General features: G+C 46.5%; 2 protein-coding genes across 2 annotated transcripts; one reads left to right on the top strand and one right to left on the bottom strand.

Moving 5' to 3' along the window:
- Window positions 1–1,954: 1,954 nt before the first annotated feature.
- LOC138414298 (zinc finger protein 33B-like) lies at window positions 1,955–3,634 on the top strand. The gene has a single exon (XM_069541490.1). The coding sequence runs from the start codon at window positions 2,083–2,085 to the stop codon at window positions 3,034–3,036; it is 954 nt and encodes a 317-aa protein (XP_069397591.1). The 5' UTR covers window positions 1,955–2,082; the 3' UTR covers window positions 3,037–3,634.
- A 7,333-nt stretch (window positions 3,635–10,967) lies between these two features.
- Window positions 10,968–19,482, bottom strand: SYCE1 (synaptonemal complex central element protein 1). Its single transcript, XM_060033501.1, has 13 exons — window positions 19,413–19,482; window positions 15,964–16,026; window positions 15,267–15,326; window positions 14,846–14,920; window positions 14,112–14,159; window positions 13,809–13,863; window positions 13,014–13,103; window positions 12,703–12,766; window positions 11,838–11,904; window positions 11,644–11,767; window positions 11,464–11,574; window positions 11,224–11,329; window positions 10,968–10,970 (listed from the first exon to the last, which is right to left on the bottom strand). The coding sequence occupies exons 1-13, from the start codon at window positions 19,480–19,482 to the stop codon at window positions 10,968–10,970; spliced, it is 936 nt and encodes a 311-aa protein (XP_059889484.1).
- Between the last annotated feature and the right edge of the window lie 354 nt (window positions 19,483–19,836).

Here is a 19,836-nt window from a genome sequence, read left to right as displayed (position 1 = left end):
AGTGAAACCAAGAATTTCATACTTTGGGAGTGGAGTTTGAAATTAAATTTTTTTTTACTTTCTCTTGTGAAGATCATTGTTTTTTTTTTTTTTTTAAAAAGAATGAGAAGTATACATGGGACTCCAGTTTCAATACAACTAAGGGACAGCTGAAACTGTGAAGTACAGTAAAGTTAGTATCTTCAGAAGCAGTGAATTATCAAGTAGAGTCACTCGCACCATGAAGTGAGGTGAAAATGCCTTGGCTGTTGGTCTCAGAAGCACCCAGAGAAAGCTTTTCGAAGACGGTGGGCACATGCTGGGTTGCAGAACCCAAATCCTTCAGGCCGGCAGGGAGGAGTTTCACAAAGTGATGAATTAGAGTTTCATGAACTTGTTAGGGTTCTGAGAAGCCAAGGGTATAGTGTTAAGTTAAGAATTTGCAGAAAGCTCCCTTGTCTAGCATGGAAAAAAAGATTAAGCCTTTGAAAAACCCACAGGTGCCTATAGGTGTTCCCCAGGGAGAAGTAAAAACTAAACAAACATAGGTGTAAAATTCTTCTCTCTAAGCAGTATTCTTGTTTAGGTGACAGACAAGTGGCCCTCTCCCGTATCCTGTAAGTAACTTATCCAGGAAAATCATGCCATCTTCAAAGCTGAGCTATTAGAAAAGGGCTAGCACAAGTTACCCACAATTATAAGAAGAAAGGTAGAGATAATGAATGGAAAACCAATGGTAGATGAAAAGCTGTCAGCTGAAATCTACATTTAGACAGTAAGTAAATATTTTCATCTAATACTTCCTCATTGAAAAGAATTTAAAAGAAAAGAAAAAAACTTAAGCAAAACCAAACAAAAACAAAAAACCCAATGATTTGACATTAGAAAACCTATCAATGAAGGTTCTTACATTAATTCATTAGGGAGAAAAATCACATAAAATCAGTACCCATTATTGATTTTTAAAAATATTTATTTATTTATCTTTGGCTGCGTTGGGTCTTTGTTGCTGAGCGCCGGCTTTCTCTAGTTGTGGCGAGCGGGGGCTACTCTTCGTTGTGGTGCGTGGGCTTCTCACTGTGGTGGCTTCTCTTCGTTGTAGAGCACGGGCTCTAGGCATGTGAGCTTCGTAGCTGTGGCACGCAGGCTCTAGAACACCGGCTCAGTAGTTGGGGTGCACAGCATGTAGGATCTTAGTTGCTCTGCGGCATGTGGGATCTTCCAGGACCAGGCCTTGAACCTGTATCCCCTGCATCGGCAGGCTGATTCTTAACCATTGTGCCACCAGAGAAGTCCCCCGTTACTGATTTTTTAAAGAATCATATCCTGCTAGGATGAAAAGAAACTTCTTTACCTTTACAAACCATTCAATAGGAAATACTTATATGTGATTCAAAGGTATGACCTGTAATTATGTTTATCTCCTTTTAGATGTCCAGATTGTGGATGACATGATTGAGACCAGCCAGGAAAATCACGGTAGACGTTTGTGGCAAGTTGTAATCACCAGCAATGAAACGTCAACTAAGGGGACAGCTGACTTAGGAAAAACATTTAATTTGAGCCCAATTCATATTTCAAAACTGATGATAAATGATGGTACCTATTCAGAAATGAACCCAGAAATGTTGAATATGTGTAAGAACACGTTTCTCCCTAGTGAGCCTGATGAGATGCATGCTGGAGAGAAACCGGAGGCTAGTAATAGAACTGGGAAATCCCTCAGATATGCTGAGTACCCTAGGCATCAGAAGAAGAATCAAACTCTGCAGCAACCTTTTGAATGTAACAGACAAGGGAGAGACTTCATCAAGGAAGCAATATTCTTTATACATAGGATGGTTCGTATGGGTGAGATGGCTTACAAATATAAGAAATATTGGAAGGCCTGTGGTAAGTCAGCTCTCATTGCCCAAGAGAGAACTCACGTAAGGGAGAATCACTATAGATGTAACAAATGGGGGAATACCTTTTGTAAGAAACCAACACAGAAACCAACACAGAGCTGATCTCCAGGAGCAACAGCATAAATGTAATCAAAGTGGGAATAATTTCTGCCAGAAATTACATCCCACTCAGCTTCAGAGAATTCAGTTAGAGAAAATGTTTGAATGTGATGTATGCGGTAAAACGTTCTATAAAAAGTCTAATCTCACTAAACATCAGAAAGTACACACTGGAGAGAAACCCTATGCACGTGATGAACGTGAGAAATCCTTCTGCCATAAATCAGGCCATACTATTCATCAGAGAATCCACACTGGGGGAAAGCCCTATGAATGTAATGAATTTGGGAAATCATTCTGCCAGAATTCAGCCCTCACTGTTCATCAAAGGATTCACAATAGGGAGAGACCTCATGAATGCAATGATTGTGGTAAAACCTTCCATAAGAAGTCAGTACTCACTGCACATCAGAGAACTCACACAGGAGAGAGACCTTATGCATGTAAAGAATGTGGGAAATCCTTTGGACACCGGCCAGCCCTCACTGCACATCAGAGAACTCACACAAGAGATAAACCTTATAAATGTAATGAATGTGGGAAATCCTTCTGTGTGAAGCCAAAACTCACTGTACATCTGAGACTTCACACAGGTGAGAAACCCTATGAATGTAAAGAATGTGGTAAAACTTTCTACCAGAAGTCAAAACTCACTGTACACCAGAGAACTCACACAGGTGAGAAACCTTATAAATGTGACGAATGTCAGAAAACCTTTTGTGAAAAGTCAACCCTCAATAGACATCAGAGAACACACACAGGAGGGAAGCCCTATGGATGTAAAGAATGTAGGAAAACTTTCTTCCAGAAGTCAGCCCTCACTGTACATCAAAGAACTCACACAGGAGAGAAGCCCTATGAATGTAATGAATGTGGAAAAACCTTTTGCCAGAAATCACACCTCAGCAAACATCAGAGGACTCACACAGAGGAGAAATCATGTATGGCAGAGACTGGCTGTCTGTACACCCAAACTCACTTTCTTTTTCTTTGGGGCACGCAGTTAGCCTGCACTTCTCAGCCTTCCTTTACTGTGGGTGGGACCATATAACTGAGCTGTGGCCAGGAGAATTTGAACACAAGCAATAAACATTAATTCCAGGCCAGGCCAGAAGAAAAAAACCAAAAACCTTCCATGCATTCCTGCTGACTTTTTATGCCCTGTGATTCTGAAGCGCAAATCTGCTCCCCACACCCCCACCCCAGTTTGCCTTGGGAGCCACTGGGTGGAGATGGCAACCATGACTTAAGACAGAAAAAATTGATTATGATTATGGAGAGCAGAAATTTTCCCAACTCTACCAAAAAAAATGTTCAGTTGTGCTTTACCTGAGAGAGAAATAAATATTCACTGTTGGGCCCTCCCATGTGTAATCTATTCACAACGCTACCAGTCCACTGTGGCCAGTTCATTTTATGAATTTGAGACAGACTTCTGTGAGAAGTTACCAGTCCTTGTGTAGAAAATTCACACAAATTGTGTAGAAAATTCAACACAATTCCTTGTGGTGTCATCTTTCATCCCCAGTCAATTGATGGAAAAATCAAGTCATATGAAGAGACAAAGAATGCAAGAAATGTAGGAATGCCTTTATCAGGCAGAGACAGCTCATTGAACACTGAGAATAAAGTAAAGCCTTATAAATATCTTTAATGTGTCAGAGTTTTCAATAAAACAACTTTATGTACATCAGAGAATTTCTAATGAAAACTATCAGCTTAGGTAACGTGAATGCAATTTTTCAGATAGAAATATTAATGTATTGAAAAATTTAAGACTGTAGACCAGTTGTTCTCTAATGGGAATGATTTTGCCTCCAAAGGAACATTTGGCAGAGCTACTCCTGGTACCAGCGCAGTGCCACTTCTGCCTTTTCATATTCAGAGAAGTTGCAAGGCCCATGAAAGTTCTGAGGAGTGGAGAAATAGACTCTCCGTCTTTGATGGAAATGTTGCAAGAGCACATTGCAGAAGAGTGTGCAGGATGGGACATGTTAATGCAACCATCTTTGGAAAATATAGTATGATACTGTCCACTGTATGGCCACAGAGTTCACATAGCTTCCACATACAAAAAATACTCATACTCTACTAAGTCTCCCCCAAATCTCATTTTATAAAGCTGTTGGCGCAGAAATCTAGGAGCTTGTCATCTGTATCAGGTCTAGGTACACATAGGCTCTTTGGGCACAGTTCCATGTTCGTGGTTGCTCTGAATCTGAAGGTGTGTGACCTGAAGTGACCAGTCACCTGCCCTGCAAACGCTCAACAGGCAATGGTAACACAGAGATGGGATACCAAGAGCACGTCCATTCACGGGGCAGTGGGGAGGCACTGAGGCATCACTGGCTGAGTCTAGCAGGACACACCATCAGTTCCTTGATTAGGCTACAGTGTTTCAGGGGATGATTTCCAAGGCTCTGTGCTGAGTGAAGTCGTCTTCCCTTTTCCAAGAGACAAAGCCTGATTTTATAACTAACTAGTTGCTTCAGTCCTACTTCCTGCCCAGAGCGCTCTTTTTCTTCTCTTTATTCTTTTCCTCTTTAAAAAAAATTTTTTTTTTTAAATTAAAAAAAATTTTTTTTCCTTCTTTTTTTTTGGCCATGCTACACAGCTTGTGGGATCTTAGTTCCCCAACCAGGGATCGAATCCCGGCCCCTGGCAGTTACAGTGCCAAGTCCTAACCACTGGACCACCAAGGAATTCCCAGAGGGCTCTTTTCATTTGAACTGTTTTTAAACCTTTTATTTCAAATTGATTGAAATCCTTAAAAAAAAGTTTTGGGATTCACGATATGTCAAATTGTGATCCATTCCGTTAGATGGAAGCCACACGCACATTTCCTCTGGAACACATTCCCTTCCTCCACCTTGAACTGAAGCAGATGCTCACGTCTTACTGGTAGCATCTCTTCTCCCAGGCCTGATCCCTTGCCTCCACCTCAACCACTTCCCCCCAGCACTCGGCCCTTGGTTTCCCAGGAGCTCTTGTCACGTTGGAAAACTTTGGAGTCTTCTTCCTCTTATTTTCCTTCTTTTATTGCTCTGATACCTTCTCCCCCCACCACCTTCCACCTCCTGTCCCTCAGTTTCAGCCTCCTTCTCAGCTTACCCTGTGTTTGTCCCAAGAGTTGCTAAACTTCTTGTTTCTTCCAAGTCAGGGCTGAGCCCCTTCCTGGCTTGCCGTACCTTTCTTTGTCTTCTGGGTCTGTGGGTGAGAGTTTATCAGATGACTAATTTTGCTGTTGGGGGAGTATAGTAGATAATGTATAATGGCTCACTTAACGTGCAACCAGTCCAACACTGTGGCAGCAGGCCTTTGCTCATTAAATAAGCTTGAAAGGTAAAAGCTCTTTCCCAGGTATGGAAGACTGCATAATGGCCCCCAGAGATATCAGATCTCAATCTCTGGTATCTGTATATGTTACCTTATATGGAAAGAGTTGTACAGATTAAATCAAGGATTTTTTGATGAGATCATCTTGGGTTGTCCAGGTACACTCTAAATGCAATCACAAGTGTTCTTATAAATGAGAGAAGATTTGACACTTAAGAAATTCCTGAAACCACCAAGGGATAGATGATATAGAGTGATTTGGCCACAAGAATGCCAGCAGCCATCAGAGGCTGGAAGGGATAGATTATCCCCTAGAGTCTCTGGAGATGGGCCCTGCTGACACTTTGGTTTCAGCCCTGTGACACTGATCTTGAACTTCTGTCTTCCAGATGTGAGGGAGTACATTTCTTTTTATTAAACTATTATGTTTGCAGTAATTTCTTACACAGCAATGGAAACCAGTATCCATTGCAGCTAAAATCCTGTATCTGACTGAGATTCCACCAAGCAGATGTTCCCAGCATTAAGTGGTAGCTGTCAATGGACAAATCAGATGTTCTGAAAAACACAACGGAAGTACTACTGACTCTCCTGGTGGTGATAATTGATTCTGCTGGGTGATTGTGTTGGGATTGCTAGCTTGGGGACCTGTCCACTCTTTAATTCTTGGTGGGAGTGTTAAGGTGGGTATCAATTTATTTTTGGATGGAGTCCCTATATTTGTCTTTGACTTGATCAGAGTAGGGGCTGGGTTGCCTTGCTTGGTTTTCCTGTTGTCTTCGTTTTGTATTCCAAAACACAGGTGAGACACGAGCTTGTGTAAGCAGTTTATTTGGGAAGTGATTGCAAAAAGCAGGAATGAGGTAGTGGGGGAAATGACAGCGGAGAGGAGGAAAAGCCAGTAAGGTGTATGCTACTGAGCTGGTGACCACTATGAACAAGCTGACATCCATCGTGCTGGGTACTCCGTAAGGAGCTGGGTCATGTACATCTCAACTGACCCAATAGACATGGGAAGCTGACACGTGTGTGTGTGTGTGTGTGGCTTAACAATTGGCCGTTATCACTCTGACCCTGTTTTAATCCTATTGTCTTGCATGAGGTTGCAGAACAAGAGAGAGAATCCAGAAAGTTTCACAGTTTAGTTACAGTTTCCTGGGAAGAAACGGCACACCGTGCAGGGCCACTCAGAGGTAGACAGAGGAGAGGGGGAACTGTGGATCCAGTGCCTGTACTGTGGATTCAGCAAGAAGGAAGGGGATAGGCATTGCAAGCAGGCTTAGGATTGGCTAATGTGAATATTTTCAGTGGACTTTGGGGCATTGAGGCTGTCCCTGACTGTTCTGCTACCTGGCCCTAGGGCAATTAGGGCAGGTGTACAGTAGTGCAGAGTGTGAGGGTACAACTCAGCAGGTGCTTGGGAGTGTGGACTTAATTGGCCGTTTAAGAGGGTAAGCTCATCTGGCTAGGGCCGCAAAATTGAGTCAATACTGAGCTCAAGTATTTGGGGTATTGGAGTGGCCTGAATAAATGAGTGTAGGACATACATTGCCCTAAACAGCATAGGGTCAATTTCTCGGGTCAGTGTGGCAGGTCTGGCCACTGTGTTGTTGGCGAGTATGGATTGATAGTGAAGTCAGTGTAGAGATTCGTTGTATTCGTGTGTTAACTAGTAGAAAGCGGTGGTCGTGGTGCTCATGGTGGGAGACTCCAGGTGGCAATTCGTGGTGGAAAGCTGGGGCAGGGAGTAGGAGAGGCACTGGGGAGTGTGTTGTCCTTTCCCAAGCAGGTTGAGGAATTGACGGATAGGTGGCAGTTGTCTCCTGGGAAAGGCAATAGTCTCCATTAATTTGTAGAACGGTACAGACAGTAGTAATCTCTACAGATTTCCCTGTAGGCGTAGATGTGTAGGGATGTATGTTTCTGCAGAGAGCAAGAGTATACTTGGATCATGGGATAAGCAGGCCAGGAGCTCAAGAAACACAACAGAATCCCTAATGTCAAAGGAAGAAAAGCAGTGAATGTCCTGGAGCTAGTTTGCCGGCACCTTGGGTGGGGCAAGTCTTATGCATCCCTGGAGCAGAGGTTTTAGTGTCCAGGACAGAGTTGTCTCCACCTCAGGGGGCGATGTCATCTCCAACACTGAGCTCCTGGATAGAGCAATATTGTCTAGAATGTGAGACTGGGGTATCCTTTTCAAGTGGACACCCACTTGGAGTGGTATGAGTCTTATTTTTCTGCCTCTTTGGCATTATAAAGATGCTGAACAACTTGTCTAATTTGAAGGCAGCGTTGGGCCTGGGAGCTTGACTTGCAAATATCTTTTAAGTTAAGGGGCCGTGGGTGCACAGGTAGCCAAGGTGATGTTGGCACCTGTGATGCTGTCATCATGAACCAAAGTGCCGGCACTCAACTGGCGCAGGTAAAGGCTCCATTAAAGATGGCCAGATCTGAGGTTTTAACTCTCCAAGGTTTTTCCCAGATGGGTGGTGAGTTGGATTCTGTTGCAAATAGGTTTAAGTCATATGGCCTGATTTGGGTGTATGTTGTTAGCAGGGTGTCCGGTTGACAATTAAAATATCTGTGGCTGTGGAGCTTTGGCATTACCCTCTAGACAGGCCCTCTAATTTGGCCAATTTCTAGGTCCCTTTGCCTCAGCTGTTGGTTTGGATGGTGACAGGCTAGCCTGCAGTCTTTGGGCTGTAAAACTTGTATTAGTCAAAAGTGATGGCATGTCGGCCTGCATTCACCATGTTGGTTTAAACCATGGCTTCCTTGGAAGGTTTGGGACTCTGGTTTGCAAACCAATGAAAACACCCAGACTGACAGTAAGGAGACGTCCAGCAGAGTGGTTACAGCTCACTTGGCTGGCTTTTGTCATTTGACGTTGATTTTCCTCCAGCACGTATCAGTAACAGGTAGAGGTGTTCTGGTTTTATCCCTATGGAATATGGTTTTGATTTTATTATCTCCAAATGTGAATTTCATTTACTAAGTGGAGTTTTCTATTTATCTTTTCCGTAGTCCACACTGCCTGTGAGAACAGTCCTGGAGTACATGGAGATGTCAGCAAATTTGTAACCAAGCGTGTGGGCTCGTTTCCTGCTACGCAATAGAAAAGACCAAATATTGAGACAAGTCTTTTGCAGAAAAAAAAAAGGCTTTATTGCAGGGTGGCCAAGCAAGGAGACAGGAGGCAAAGTGGTGTATTTATCTTGGAAAGAGGGAGAAAGAGGGGCAGGGAGCTCAGAAATGATTGGTGAAAAGTACGTGTAAGTTTCAATGGAAGTATTGAGTTCTCTGCCCAGGCAGTACTGCTCTGCTCTTCATGTGTCATATGTGCAAATTCAGGGTGTTTGGTGTGTAGCAGGGGTTGAATTTTTGGCTCGTGACATCTAACGTTCACTATCAGTCACCCTAGTCCCTCAATGTGCCTGTGCATCAGCAAGTTGTTTCCCTATCTGTGGTTTCCCTGGTGTTCTTGGTGTATCATTTTGTTTCTACTACATGGACCTTGTAAATTACAGGGTATGGTTTCACAAGGGGCTTTGAATTAAGCGATTTAGGCCTGGGACAAGACAGAGACCCATATAAGGTGTCCATTTGCTGGAGTGGAATTTGAAAAACTGTCTGAGGAGACCATCATGTCTCTCAGTTGAATCGGCTATCAAGAACCTATCAGGAAGATAAAAGTGCTATTGAAGGCCTTTTTAGAGTCTAACATGGTGTATTCTGAGAAGTGAACTATGTGCCTTGGTTAATATCAGTAATGCCTGCTGCCCCAGAAGGAATGAGGGTAGGGTTAAATGTGGGTGTGGATTTGCCTTCCCTGTACACAATGCTTCGGCCCAAACTGCCATCTGCAGAGTTAAGAATTCCTATTCACTATCATGGTCTCATACACAGCATTACTTCTGATTGAAGAGTTCCCTTAACAACACAAAAAAGTTATGCAGTGGGCCCAAGTTGTGATGGAATTCACTGGTCTTACCATGCTCCTGCCATCCTGAAGCAGCTGGCTTGATAGAATGGTGGAATGGTCTTTTGAAGACTCAGTTACAATACCAGCTAGGTGGCAATACCTTGCAGGGCTGGGACAGGGTTCTCCAGAAGGTTGCATATGTTCTGAATCAGTGTCTAATATATGGTGCTGTCTCCCATGGCCAGCACTCTAAGGTCCAAAAATCATGGGGTGGAAATGGGAGTGGTAACATTCACTGTTGTCCCTAGCGATCAGCTGGAAAAGTTTTGCTTCCTGTTCCCCCAACTGTATATTCCACTGGCCTAGAGGCCTTAGTCCCAGAGGGAGGAATGCCTCCACTAGGAGATACAATAATGATTCCACTGAACGGGAAGTTAAGACCGCTGCTCAGCCCCCTTGGGCTTCTCATGCCTGTGAATCAACAGGCAAAGGAGTCCCTGTGCTGGCTGGTGTGACTGATCACTGAGCCTGACTACCACAGGGAAACTGGACTTCTCGTCAGTGCAGGTAGGGAAACCATGTCCGTGATACAGGAGATACCTTAGGGTTCCTTTGAGTATGACCACGCCCTGTGATTAATGCCAATGAAAAACGATAACAATCCAATCCAGCAAGAGTACTGATGGCCCAGATCCTTCAGGAATAAAGGTTTTGGTCACTCCACCGGGTAAAAAGGCACAGACGGCTGAGTTGCTTGATGAAGGCAAAGGGGAAGCAGAATGGGTGGTGGAAGAAGGTGAAGATGGATATAAATACCGGCTGTGATTCCCACGACCAGTTACAGAAATGGATATATATATATATATATGTATATATTCAGAAATGAGAGTTGTTGAGGTTTGTCTGCCCGACTGTGTCACTGTCCTACCTGGATGGGGGAGCCGTTCAAGAGAAGGAATCTCTTTGTACGTACTGAATTCACTGTCTTTTGACCCAAGAACACAGACTTTGACTCCCATCATTGCCCTGGCTTGGGTGATGCACTCCAGTGGATTTGAAACATGCCCTAAGCACCAACTGTCCTAGGTGACTGACTTCCACGACACTGAGGATTTCTAACATATTATGTTCTTGTGACAAGTGTCTCAGGTAGAGGTTTTGTGCCTATGCAGGCACAAATTACATTTAGGCTCCAATTACACTTCTTTTTCTCAGCGAATCAGTGGGGGCTGTGGGCATGGAACTGACTGGCTGAGGACCCTTGGTCCTTGTTGGGATTTCTGAGACTCTGTGGTCTAGGCCTGAATAAGGAATGGAAGAAACTATCACAGGCTGGGTTTTCAGAACCCCTGGGCCTATTGTGAGAGGGTCTCAGTCTTGCATCCCTCTGCCTGGGGACCCAGAACATGTCAAGTCCTAGAGATGAGCAGACCAGAGACTGTGAGGTGAGGGAAGCACTTATTGAGTGCCTGCTGTGGGACTCTGGCTGAAGCCAAGAGGCAGAGTGTGGCCAAGGCTTCACTCAGTCTCAGGTGCCAGGGGTCTTGGGATGGACAACCCCCCACCTAACACAGACTCAGCTGAGGCAGTTGTGTTAATATGGTGCCTTTATTTCCTGAAGCCCATAAGCTCCAGTGCAGGGCATAAGCTCTAGTGCAGGGTGGCTCCTCCTTGCCTAGGAGGGCATCAGGCTCTGCTTAGTGGGCGGCTCTGGGTCTTTCTCCTCACTGACTCCAAGGGGCTTGGGATTGGCCTGCGGGAGGTCAGAGTGTGACGTGGGAGTCTCCTCACATCCCCATGCCCACACCCTCCCTGGGTCCTGCCCTTCCTCACCCCACTGCTGCCAGCTTCTGCACCTTTGCCTTGGCTGTGTCCCTTTGGGAATGCCCTTCCCTGAAGACCATCTTCTGAGCTCTCTGCAGAACCCCTCCTTGCCTCCCCACCCAGAGCTCCTTTCATAAGCTGTCTCTGCTCCCTGACCCAGATGCCAGGACTCACAGCTTCTCCTGGGCCAGCCCCTTCCTCTTGATTGCTCTGGCCTTGAGCAGGGACCTGCACTCCAAGCTTTTCCAGCTCCTCCTTCAGCCTGGACAAAAAGGGGTAGGGGGGTAGGGTAGGAGGGTAGGGGGAGAAGGGAAGGATTGTAAAGAGACCAAGTGACAGAGTCTAGGAGGGAGCAGAGACTCCCTTAGCCACCTTCCCCTTGGGGACCACGCCTACCTCTGCCTCTGCTGCTGCAGCTGCCGGCACTTCTGCTGCAGCTGCTCCTGGCGCTGGGCAGCAGCCTCCAGGAACTCCCCGGCCTTCTTGTTCTCCTCCTCAAACAGATGCCTGAGGGTGGGCGTCAGTGATGGCAGCACCTCTCCCTCCCCGCCGCCCCCCGCACCGTCCCTCTCTTACACCACAGCTGCTGCTTCCTGGCTGCGCAGGAAGAGCCCCTCAGTGATTGCCGAGCAGCCCTTGGCTCCGAACTGGGAGCACAGACGATGCTTCACATCCTCCAGCTTTGCCTCCACCAGCTTTTCTGCAGCAGGAAGGGACAGTGGCAGGGCAGGGCAGGGCAGGGCAGGGCATCCCCATTCTCCAGGCCTCACCTTCCTTGAGCAGCTTCTCCTTGCTGCTGTCCAGGGCGGCGATCTCCAGGGCCAGCTGCTCTGGCTTCTGAGGGGTAGAAAGGCAGCCTGTCCACATCTCCTGGCTTCCTCCCATGTGCCTCAGAGAAGCCGATCTGGATCTGGTCTTTACTCTGCATGCCTTACTTCCTGCTGCTCTGGCCCTCCATGCATGCCAGGCATGGCCCAGCCTCAGGGCCTTTCCATTGGCCATTCTGTCCACCTGGAGCTGTTTCACCCCAGATACCTGTGGTGCTATGCTGGGGAGGCTCGTGAGGGTTAGTGTTCAGGAATTCTGCAAGGTTTGAAATCAGCCCTGGGGTATTCGCTACAGGGCATCCTGCAAACACCACAAATCGAGGCTGTTCTCTGGAGAGTCAGTTACCAGCCCAGCCCTGCAGCTCCTTCTCTTCCCGCTCTGTGACCGCACTGAGCCCTTCCGTCCTGACATTCATTCTGTTTTCTTGTTTGGGATCCCCAGGTGGCAAACACCGGCCTGCTTGGTTCCCCACTATCTGCCCTGTGTGTGTGATGGCCCCAGACACAGCCAGGAGTCTCCTTGATGGATAACCCCTCCTTGGTTCATCAGGGCTCCTCCTGACCACTTAAGGCCCCTGGGAGGGCATCAGGGATGGGTGGGCAGGGCCAGTGAAGAGGACAATACCGGGTGGCAGTGAGGGTGACGAGGAACTGGACTGAGCATGATTCTAACACACGGCTGCCAGGGCTGCTCAGGAACTGGGTGCGGCAACTGAGAGGAAGGAGGCCTGGAGGATGACCCCGAGGTTTGGGCTGGTGCTGCCAGAGAAGATGTGGAAGGTGGAAGGAGTGGCCCCGAGTGACTCACGTGGAATTCCCAGAGGCCCTTATGCTGGCCCATCAGATCCTCCAGTTGCTCCTCAAAATCCAACCTGGGGACCAACCACACAGGATGAGGGGCCGTGGGCTGAGAGACGCCCCTCCTCAACCTGGCTCAGGCCGGGGTCTTCATGCAGAGACATGGGAGAGCTCGCCCATGCTCCTCACTCTGCTGGGAGCACCTTTGCCTCCTTGACCCTCCAAGCTTCAGCTCAGCCAGCTCGTCTTCTAACCCCCATTCTTAGCATTCCCCCCACTTACAATGCATCCAGCCCCCAGGCCTTGGGCAATGGGCTTTACCTCAACTGCCTCTGCTTGTTCTTCTCCTGCCCCATCTGGGAGTTCAGGGCAGAAATTCGCTCCTTGCACTCCTGCAGCATGGTATGCTTCCTGGCAAGAGGCAAGGCAGCCGTCATGTTTTCTGAATGTCTCCCTAGGAGGGGCCTGGGGTGGGGCTTCCGCGTCCTTCTCTTGAGGTCTGTTCTAACCTTCTAGATTGAGGTCCTTCTCTGTAACTTTGTGGGAGGGGGGCATGAGCTCATGCCCTCTGGAAATGTCATTGTGAAGACTGGGGAGATCAATGTGGGCATGGTCACAAGTACAGGCACACACACATATTAATCTTATGTGAATTTCTCAAACAGTTTCAAAGTTGGTATGCTAGGGGCTTGGGGCCTCTGGTCACAAAATGAGCAAAATAAAGATTCAGGAGGTAGAGACATGGATGTACAAGTAGTTGGGTGGATGGAGGGATAATGGATGAATGGAGAGAGACTGGTACACAGATGGTTGGCTTGACGCCTAAATGAAGGGACAGGTGAGTAGACAGCCAAGACAGCCTGCAGAAAGTATGAAGGTATAGAATAAAAACCAGCCGAGGGAATTTAATTGACATTCTAGCAAATGAATGCCCGTCCCCGTGAATGAGTACTCCTAACACTACTGCCTACTGTTGGAGTCAAGGTGGGAAGACAGGCATTTGGCCTCCCCGTTTTAGGGAGAAGATGAGAGCTGTGGGTCTAAGGCCGATTTCCTCTGCTTTCTCTCTCTACCAGAATGGACAGCGCTGAGCAGGGGCCAGGGGGAAGCTCTTACCTCTGTGCCTCACTTTCCTTCTCCTGGCAGTGGTGCCGGAGGATCCTCAGGGTCTCTGCAGGGAGAGGAAGTGAGGGCCCCGTGAGAGCCCATCAGGGCATGAGGTTTGGGCAGAGGTAAAAGTGCTAGATCATGTGGGATCTCTGGAGTTGATGGGACTCTGTCATTTACTGCATGTTTGGTGGAAGCCACAGGAGGGATGCATGGTGATTCAGGTTTCAAAAGGCTCCTACTTCTATAGAGAGAGTGGGCTTCTGCAGGGTGGCAAAGGCAAAAACCTGGAGACAGAGTAGCTGCAATTACCTTGCTTTTTGCTCAAGATCTCTTTCAGGCGTACTTTCTCTCCACTCACTGGAAAATGCAGTAACATGTTCAGGCATCAGAGTCCACACACTGAACCTTCAGGGACTGGGCTTGCCCATGGTCACATGTGTGGTCTGGTACAGCCCTACCCCCAACCCCAGATGTAGACCCCTCAAGGTGAGCCCTAACCCCAGATGTAGACCCCTTGAGGTGAGCCCCTTCCCTCTTGGGCCCATACTCCCTGTAAGCATCAAAGGGCCCTCAAGTTGATAAAGGGTGGCTGTGAGGACCCTGTGGAATGGCAGTGCGTTTACATGGAGGGAAGAGGAAAAATAAACACATTGCATGAAGTTGGATAAGGGCTGAGAAGAAACACATCAAGCAGTAAGAGCCATGTGACTAGGTGTGGGCAGAGTGCGGTCTTTGGGTGGGGTAACTGGGGAAGGCCTCTCTGAGATGGGGACATTTGAGCTGAGAACTGAATGATGATGTGAGGCAATAGGAACCTGTATTATCTGGGGGAACCTCTCCTAGCAAAGCCCCTAAGGTAAGAGTATGCTTGGAGGGTGTTTCCGGAACACTCCCACCCACAGAGTTGGAGCGGGGAGATTGGTAGGACCTGAGGTTGGAGAGGGGGCAGGAGCCCTTGGCCACGGCAAGGATGCTGATTGGAATACTGGGTTCAAGGATGCATGACATTGTGGGGACCTCTGGGTCATCCCCCACAAGCTTACATGAGTCCAGTTCCTTCTGCAGGGTCTCCCAGACAGTCCGGGCCTCTCCTAGCTCCTCACTGGCTTTCTTTTTTGCTGTGCCAAACCGCAGAACATTGTGTAAGTGTCTGTCCTTGCAAACATTTCACATTTGTCTTTAAGCAAACCTAGAGGGGCCCAGATTCTTGTTTCTGGAAGCAGGAAACAAGGCTTCCAGAGCCCAAGCCTTTCTTGTTGGGCTCAGTTGACAGCAGGACAGGTTAATAAACGTGTGAGTACAGCACCTGAATTTAGATGGGCCCGACCAACCCATGCTAAGTTTAATGCTCTGCTCTTTCAAAACACAGTAATTTGGAACAAGGGGCCCTACATTTTCATTTTGCACTGGGCCCTGCCAATCACGCAACCGCACCTGGCAGACAAGCCAAGGTCCTGAGCTCACCTTGCTGGACCTCATTAATCCGGTTAATCAGGACCTCAATCCTGGGCTCTAGGCTTCCGACTGCAGGGAAACAAGGAGGTTGAGTGAAGATGAAAGGGCAGGTGAAGGGAGGTGGATGCCCTCCAAGGGCTCACATTCTGGGGAGGGGAGACAGGAACAGATAAAGAACCTGAGTCAGGTTGTGGTTAAGTGCAGTCAAGAGAAACAGAGGAGGGGCAACAGATTACAAAGTGGAGTGGGACGTGCTTCTTCAGATATGGCAAGACCCCTTGAGGGCCCCAAATGAAGTGAGGGGGGCAGACCTTGCTGTTCCCTGGGTGGGGGTGGGAGACAGTCAGTACAAAGGCCTGCCCTAAGGTGGGAACACGGGTGGAAGGTGCCTGGTGAGCAAGCCAGAGGAGCGGAGGTGAGGTGGAGGGAAGGTGAAACCCTGGATCCAGCAGAGTGCATGGGAACCAAATGGACGGCCAGCAAGGGGACTGCAGCTGAGTTTTGGGAAAACGTTTGTACTTTATCCCCTTATACTTGAATTTTGAATCATGGGTTCATATTTTTACTTCAAAAAATTGTTTTAAAAGTAAGAGAGAACAAATGAGTTAATTTCCCAAGGTGGTGAATTTTGGGCCTTGGAATTGATTCCACTTCTGCCTGACCCCAAATCTCAGGCTGAGCCCCAGTTACAGAGGAGACATGTGACCTTTCTGTAACTGCTTCACCATTTCCATCAAGTCTTCAATTTTCTGTGAGGACTTGGCCTGCCCTGTGGAGAGAAAACCAAACATTTAAGAATTATGTAGGCTCCAATAAAGATTTAAAAAAAAAAGAATTATGTAGGAGTGAGAGGCCTGAGGAAGGATCTGATAACACTGGGCCGGGACTGAGGTGGCCTGAGGGCAGGTCTCCAGCCAGAGTGGGGCGTCTGCTCCTTGCCCTGAGGGAGACACTGCACAAGGGATGAACCGGCCCTTCCTGGGCAGACTTTCCTAAAGGGTGAAATGACACCACAGATTTCCCCTTAATAAAACTCAGGGCAAGGAAAGGGGTACACTCTTACTGCTGATACTGTTCAAGGCTTGGCCAAAGCTCAGGATGTAATAATGAAAGAAAAAAAAAGAAGTGGTATTAAAAACTGGAAACAAGGATTCAGAAATCACTGTTAACTAGTAGGTGGCATAATGAACTAGAAATTTCTAGAGAATATTACCCAAAGAAACCTTACAAGGAATACTGAGAAAATCTAATAAGATGTCTCATTTAAATAAATATAAATAGCTTTCCTATATACAACTGTTATTCTGTAGCCTCCAAGTAAAATATTTCATATTAACTTGCTTATAATCAATATAGGCACTTATTTTTAACTCCTTGATGAACTAGTAGATCTAGGCAATTATTATTAATGGATTAACATCACAATAAAAATAACTGGATATTATGAGCTATGTAATGTAAAAATTCAATGTAGGATTCTTGTAAAAAAATGACACTAATACTTGTTAAGCCTCTCAATCTAAATAACCAATTCAGAGGAAATACAGGGAGAGCGGAACATTTTAAGTGGCACATGGGCATGCAATTAGTAACATCCACACTGGGAAACGTCACAGGAAAAACAACCCAGTTTCTTTAATTTAAATACATTTTGGGGGAAAAGGGAGAAAGACCCTTACAGACAAAAAGAGATTAAAGAAACGTATCAACCAATTTCAATAAACGGACCATACTTGGATTTCGATTCAATCGAAAGCACTTTTTAAAATGGTGATGACACAATCAAGGAAATTTGAAAACTGACTAGATAGTTGATGAAACAAAGGAATTATTGTAGCCATTATTCACATGTGACAATGCTATTGTGGTTACTTTTCTGCAGAGTGCTTATGCTTTAGAGAGATATATGCAAATATTGGGTTGGCCAAAAGTGCGCCTGGGTTTTCCATACCATCTTAATGGAAAAACCCAGACGAACTTTTTGGCCAACCCGGTATCTATGCATGATATGTTATGTTGCCTGGGATACTTCGAAATGAAACAGTGGAGTCGGCGGTAGGGAGTGGGTGAGGATAACGAGGAAACAAGATTGGCCAAGAGCTGATAATTGTTAAAACTGAAAGATGAGTTCATGGGGTAATTATACTTTGTTCTTGACTTAAGAAAATGTTTTTAGGACTTCCTTGGTAGTCCAGTGGTTAAGACTCTGCACTCCCAATGCAGGGAACCCGGGTCTGATCCCTGGTCAGGGAACGTGATCCCATATGCCACAGCTAAAGATCCCACATGCTGCAATGAAGATCCCGTGTGCTGCAACTAAGACCCAGCACAGCCAAATAAATAAATAAGTAAATATTAAAAAAAAAAGTTTTTAAATTGAAGTATAGTTGATTTACAATAGTGTTTTAGTTTCAGGTGTACAGCAAAGTGATTTGGTTATATTATATATATACCTTTCAGATTCTTTTCCATTATAGATTACAAGATATTGAATATAGTTCCCTGTGCTATAGAGTAGGTCCTTGTTTCTATTTAGTAGTGTGTATCTGTTAATCCCAATCCTAACTTAACTCTCCCACACCCCTTTCCCCTTTGGCACCCATAAATTTCTTTTCTGTGTCTGTGAGTCTATTTCTGTTTTGTGAGTAAGTTAATTTGTACCAGTTTTAGATTCCACATATAAGTGATATCATATATTTCTCTGACTTACTTCACTTAGTATGATAATCTCTAGGTCCATCCATGTTGCTACAAATGGCATTATTTCCTTACTTTTTATGTCTTAGTAATAATCCATTGTATATATGTACCACATCTTCTTTATCCATTCATCTGTCAATAGACATTTAAGTTGCTTCCACATCTTGGCTACTGTAACCAGTGCTGCTATGACACTGGGGTGCACGTATCTTTTTGAATTAGAGCTTTCGTCTTGGCCGGATATATGCCCAGGAATGGGATTGCTGGATAATACAGTAACTCTATTTTTAGTTGTTTTTTTTTTTTTTGAGGAACCTCCATACTGTTCTCCATAGTGGCTGCACCAGTTTATATTCCCACCAACCGTGTAGGAGGGTCCCCTTTTCTCCACACCCTCTCCAGCATTTATTATTTGTAGACATTTTGATGGTGGCCATTTTGACCAGTGTGAGGTGATGCCTCATTGTAGTTTTGATTTGCATTTCTCTAATAATTAGCAATGTTGAGTATCTTTTCATGTGCCTGTATATTTTTTTGTATGTGCTTAAATTTATCCATAATAAAAAGTTAAAAAAAAATAAAGCAACCAACCAATCAAACAATATAGAGAAGGTAAATAATCATTTCTACGTAAGAATGGAGAAATGGAGAGAACAATTAACCAAAAACTACACAGATGGCTAATAATATTTGAAAAGACGTACTACTTCAGTCATAATTAAAGAGATGAAAATAACATGTTGCATCTAGCAGGTTGGTAAAGATTAGTAAGTCTGATAAGGCCCAGTGTTTGTGATGATGTAGGGAAACTGGCAGACTGTGGAAACTGATGCAACCTTTTGGAGGCCAGTCTGGCTACATCAACATTTTGAAGACAAATTCCACTTCTAGGAATGTATCCATCAGATATGCTTGGTTAAGTATGCAAAAGGTATGTTAAATGACACTGAAGCAACATTTATGTCAAAACTGGGAAAAAAACGTGAACGCCCATCAGTAGAGAACTGCATGGGATTTAGCTGTTCCCTCCCCGTTTTCGTACCACCACCCAGGCTACAGGGACCATCCAGTCCATGCATCTATATGTTTTGTGTGATCCTCTAGGAAGGTGACCAAAAAGGGGGAAAAATAATTTAAATGTTAAAATTGGTGCCAGATGGGCTACTGCAAAGCCTTTACCCACTAGTCTTCCTATCATCTGAGTGTGATATCAAGTCGAAAGGATGTCCTCTGCCTACTTTTAGCTACTTAAACGGAGCAGACGGGGCAAACGAGGCCAGCGAGAGGTGTGTGAATGTAGGACGCGGGCCTGTGGGTGAGTCCTCACGGCTGCCGGCAGAGCCGCCGAGACCCTTCCGGAGGGGACGAAAGTCGTTTTTCCCCACGTCCGCCCTGACTCGAAGCGGCGCCCGCGTGCGCTCCCTGCCCGCCCAGCCCTCTATCGCCCGGCTCTACCTCCGGCCTCGTCAGCCCGACCCACGGCTCCCGCCTGCTTCGCGCTCGAAAGCTCCGAGCGCCCCGCCATTTCCTCTCAGTCTGGCGCCTCCGCTTGGATTGGACGGAACGCACGCCGGGGGCGGGGCTCCCTCAGCACGCCTGCGCAGTGCGCCCCGCGCCGATCCCTTCGAGAGCGGACCGCGGAATAGACAGTTGGGCAAGCGCCAGTGCGTATGCTTGAGGCCTCCCGGTGCCGATTCAGGGCAGAGCAGGCGAGGGCGGCGCCTGGTCTTCCAGGCTTGCGATTGGCCGGTTGAGGAGCCGTGGCCTGCGAGAGTGTAGAGGCCTCCCTAGAGCCCGCCCCACGTGACGTCACCTGCGTTGCGGCGAGTGGGCCAGAGCCTGGCGGTGGGGAGCCGAGTTTGACTTCAGTCTCTGCAGG

This window comes from Delphinus delphis, chromosome 16 (genome assembly GCF_949987515.2).
Source record: "Delphinus delphis chromosome 16, mDelDel1.2, whole genome shotgun sequence".
Lineage (NCBI taxonomy): Eukaryota > Metazoa > Chordata > Mammalia > Artiodactyla > Delphinidae > Delphinus > Delphinus delphis.
Note: the sequence above shows the minus strand (reverse complement) of the source record. Positions and strands in the feature narration are given on the sequence as shown.

Excerpts from the sequence above, each read along its gene's own strand:
- LOC138414298 (XM_069541490.1), top strand. The coding sequence starts at position 2,083 with ATGTTTGAATGTGATGTATGCGGTAAAACGTTCTATAAAAAGTCTAAT.
- SYCE1 (XM_060033501.1), bottom strand. The coding sequence starts at position 19,482 with ATGGCGGGGCGCTCGGAGCTTTCGAGCGCGAAGCAGGCGGGAGCCGTG. Across the intron at positions 15,327-15,963 it reads GGTGAAGCAGTTACAGAAAG|TCGGAAGCCTAGAGCCCAGG; the intron begins GTCACATGTCTC and ends GTTTCCCTGCAG. Across the intron at positions 11,330-11,463 it reads CTGCAGCAGCAGAGGCAGAG|GCTGAAGGAGGAGCTGGAAA; the intron begins GTAGGCGTGGTC and ends CTTTTTGTCCAG.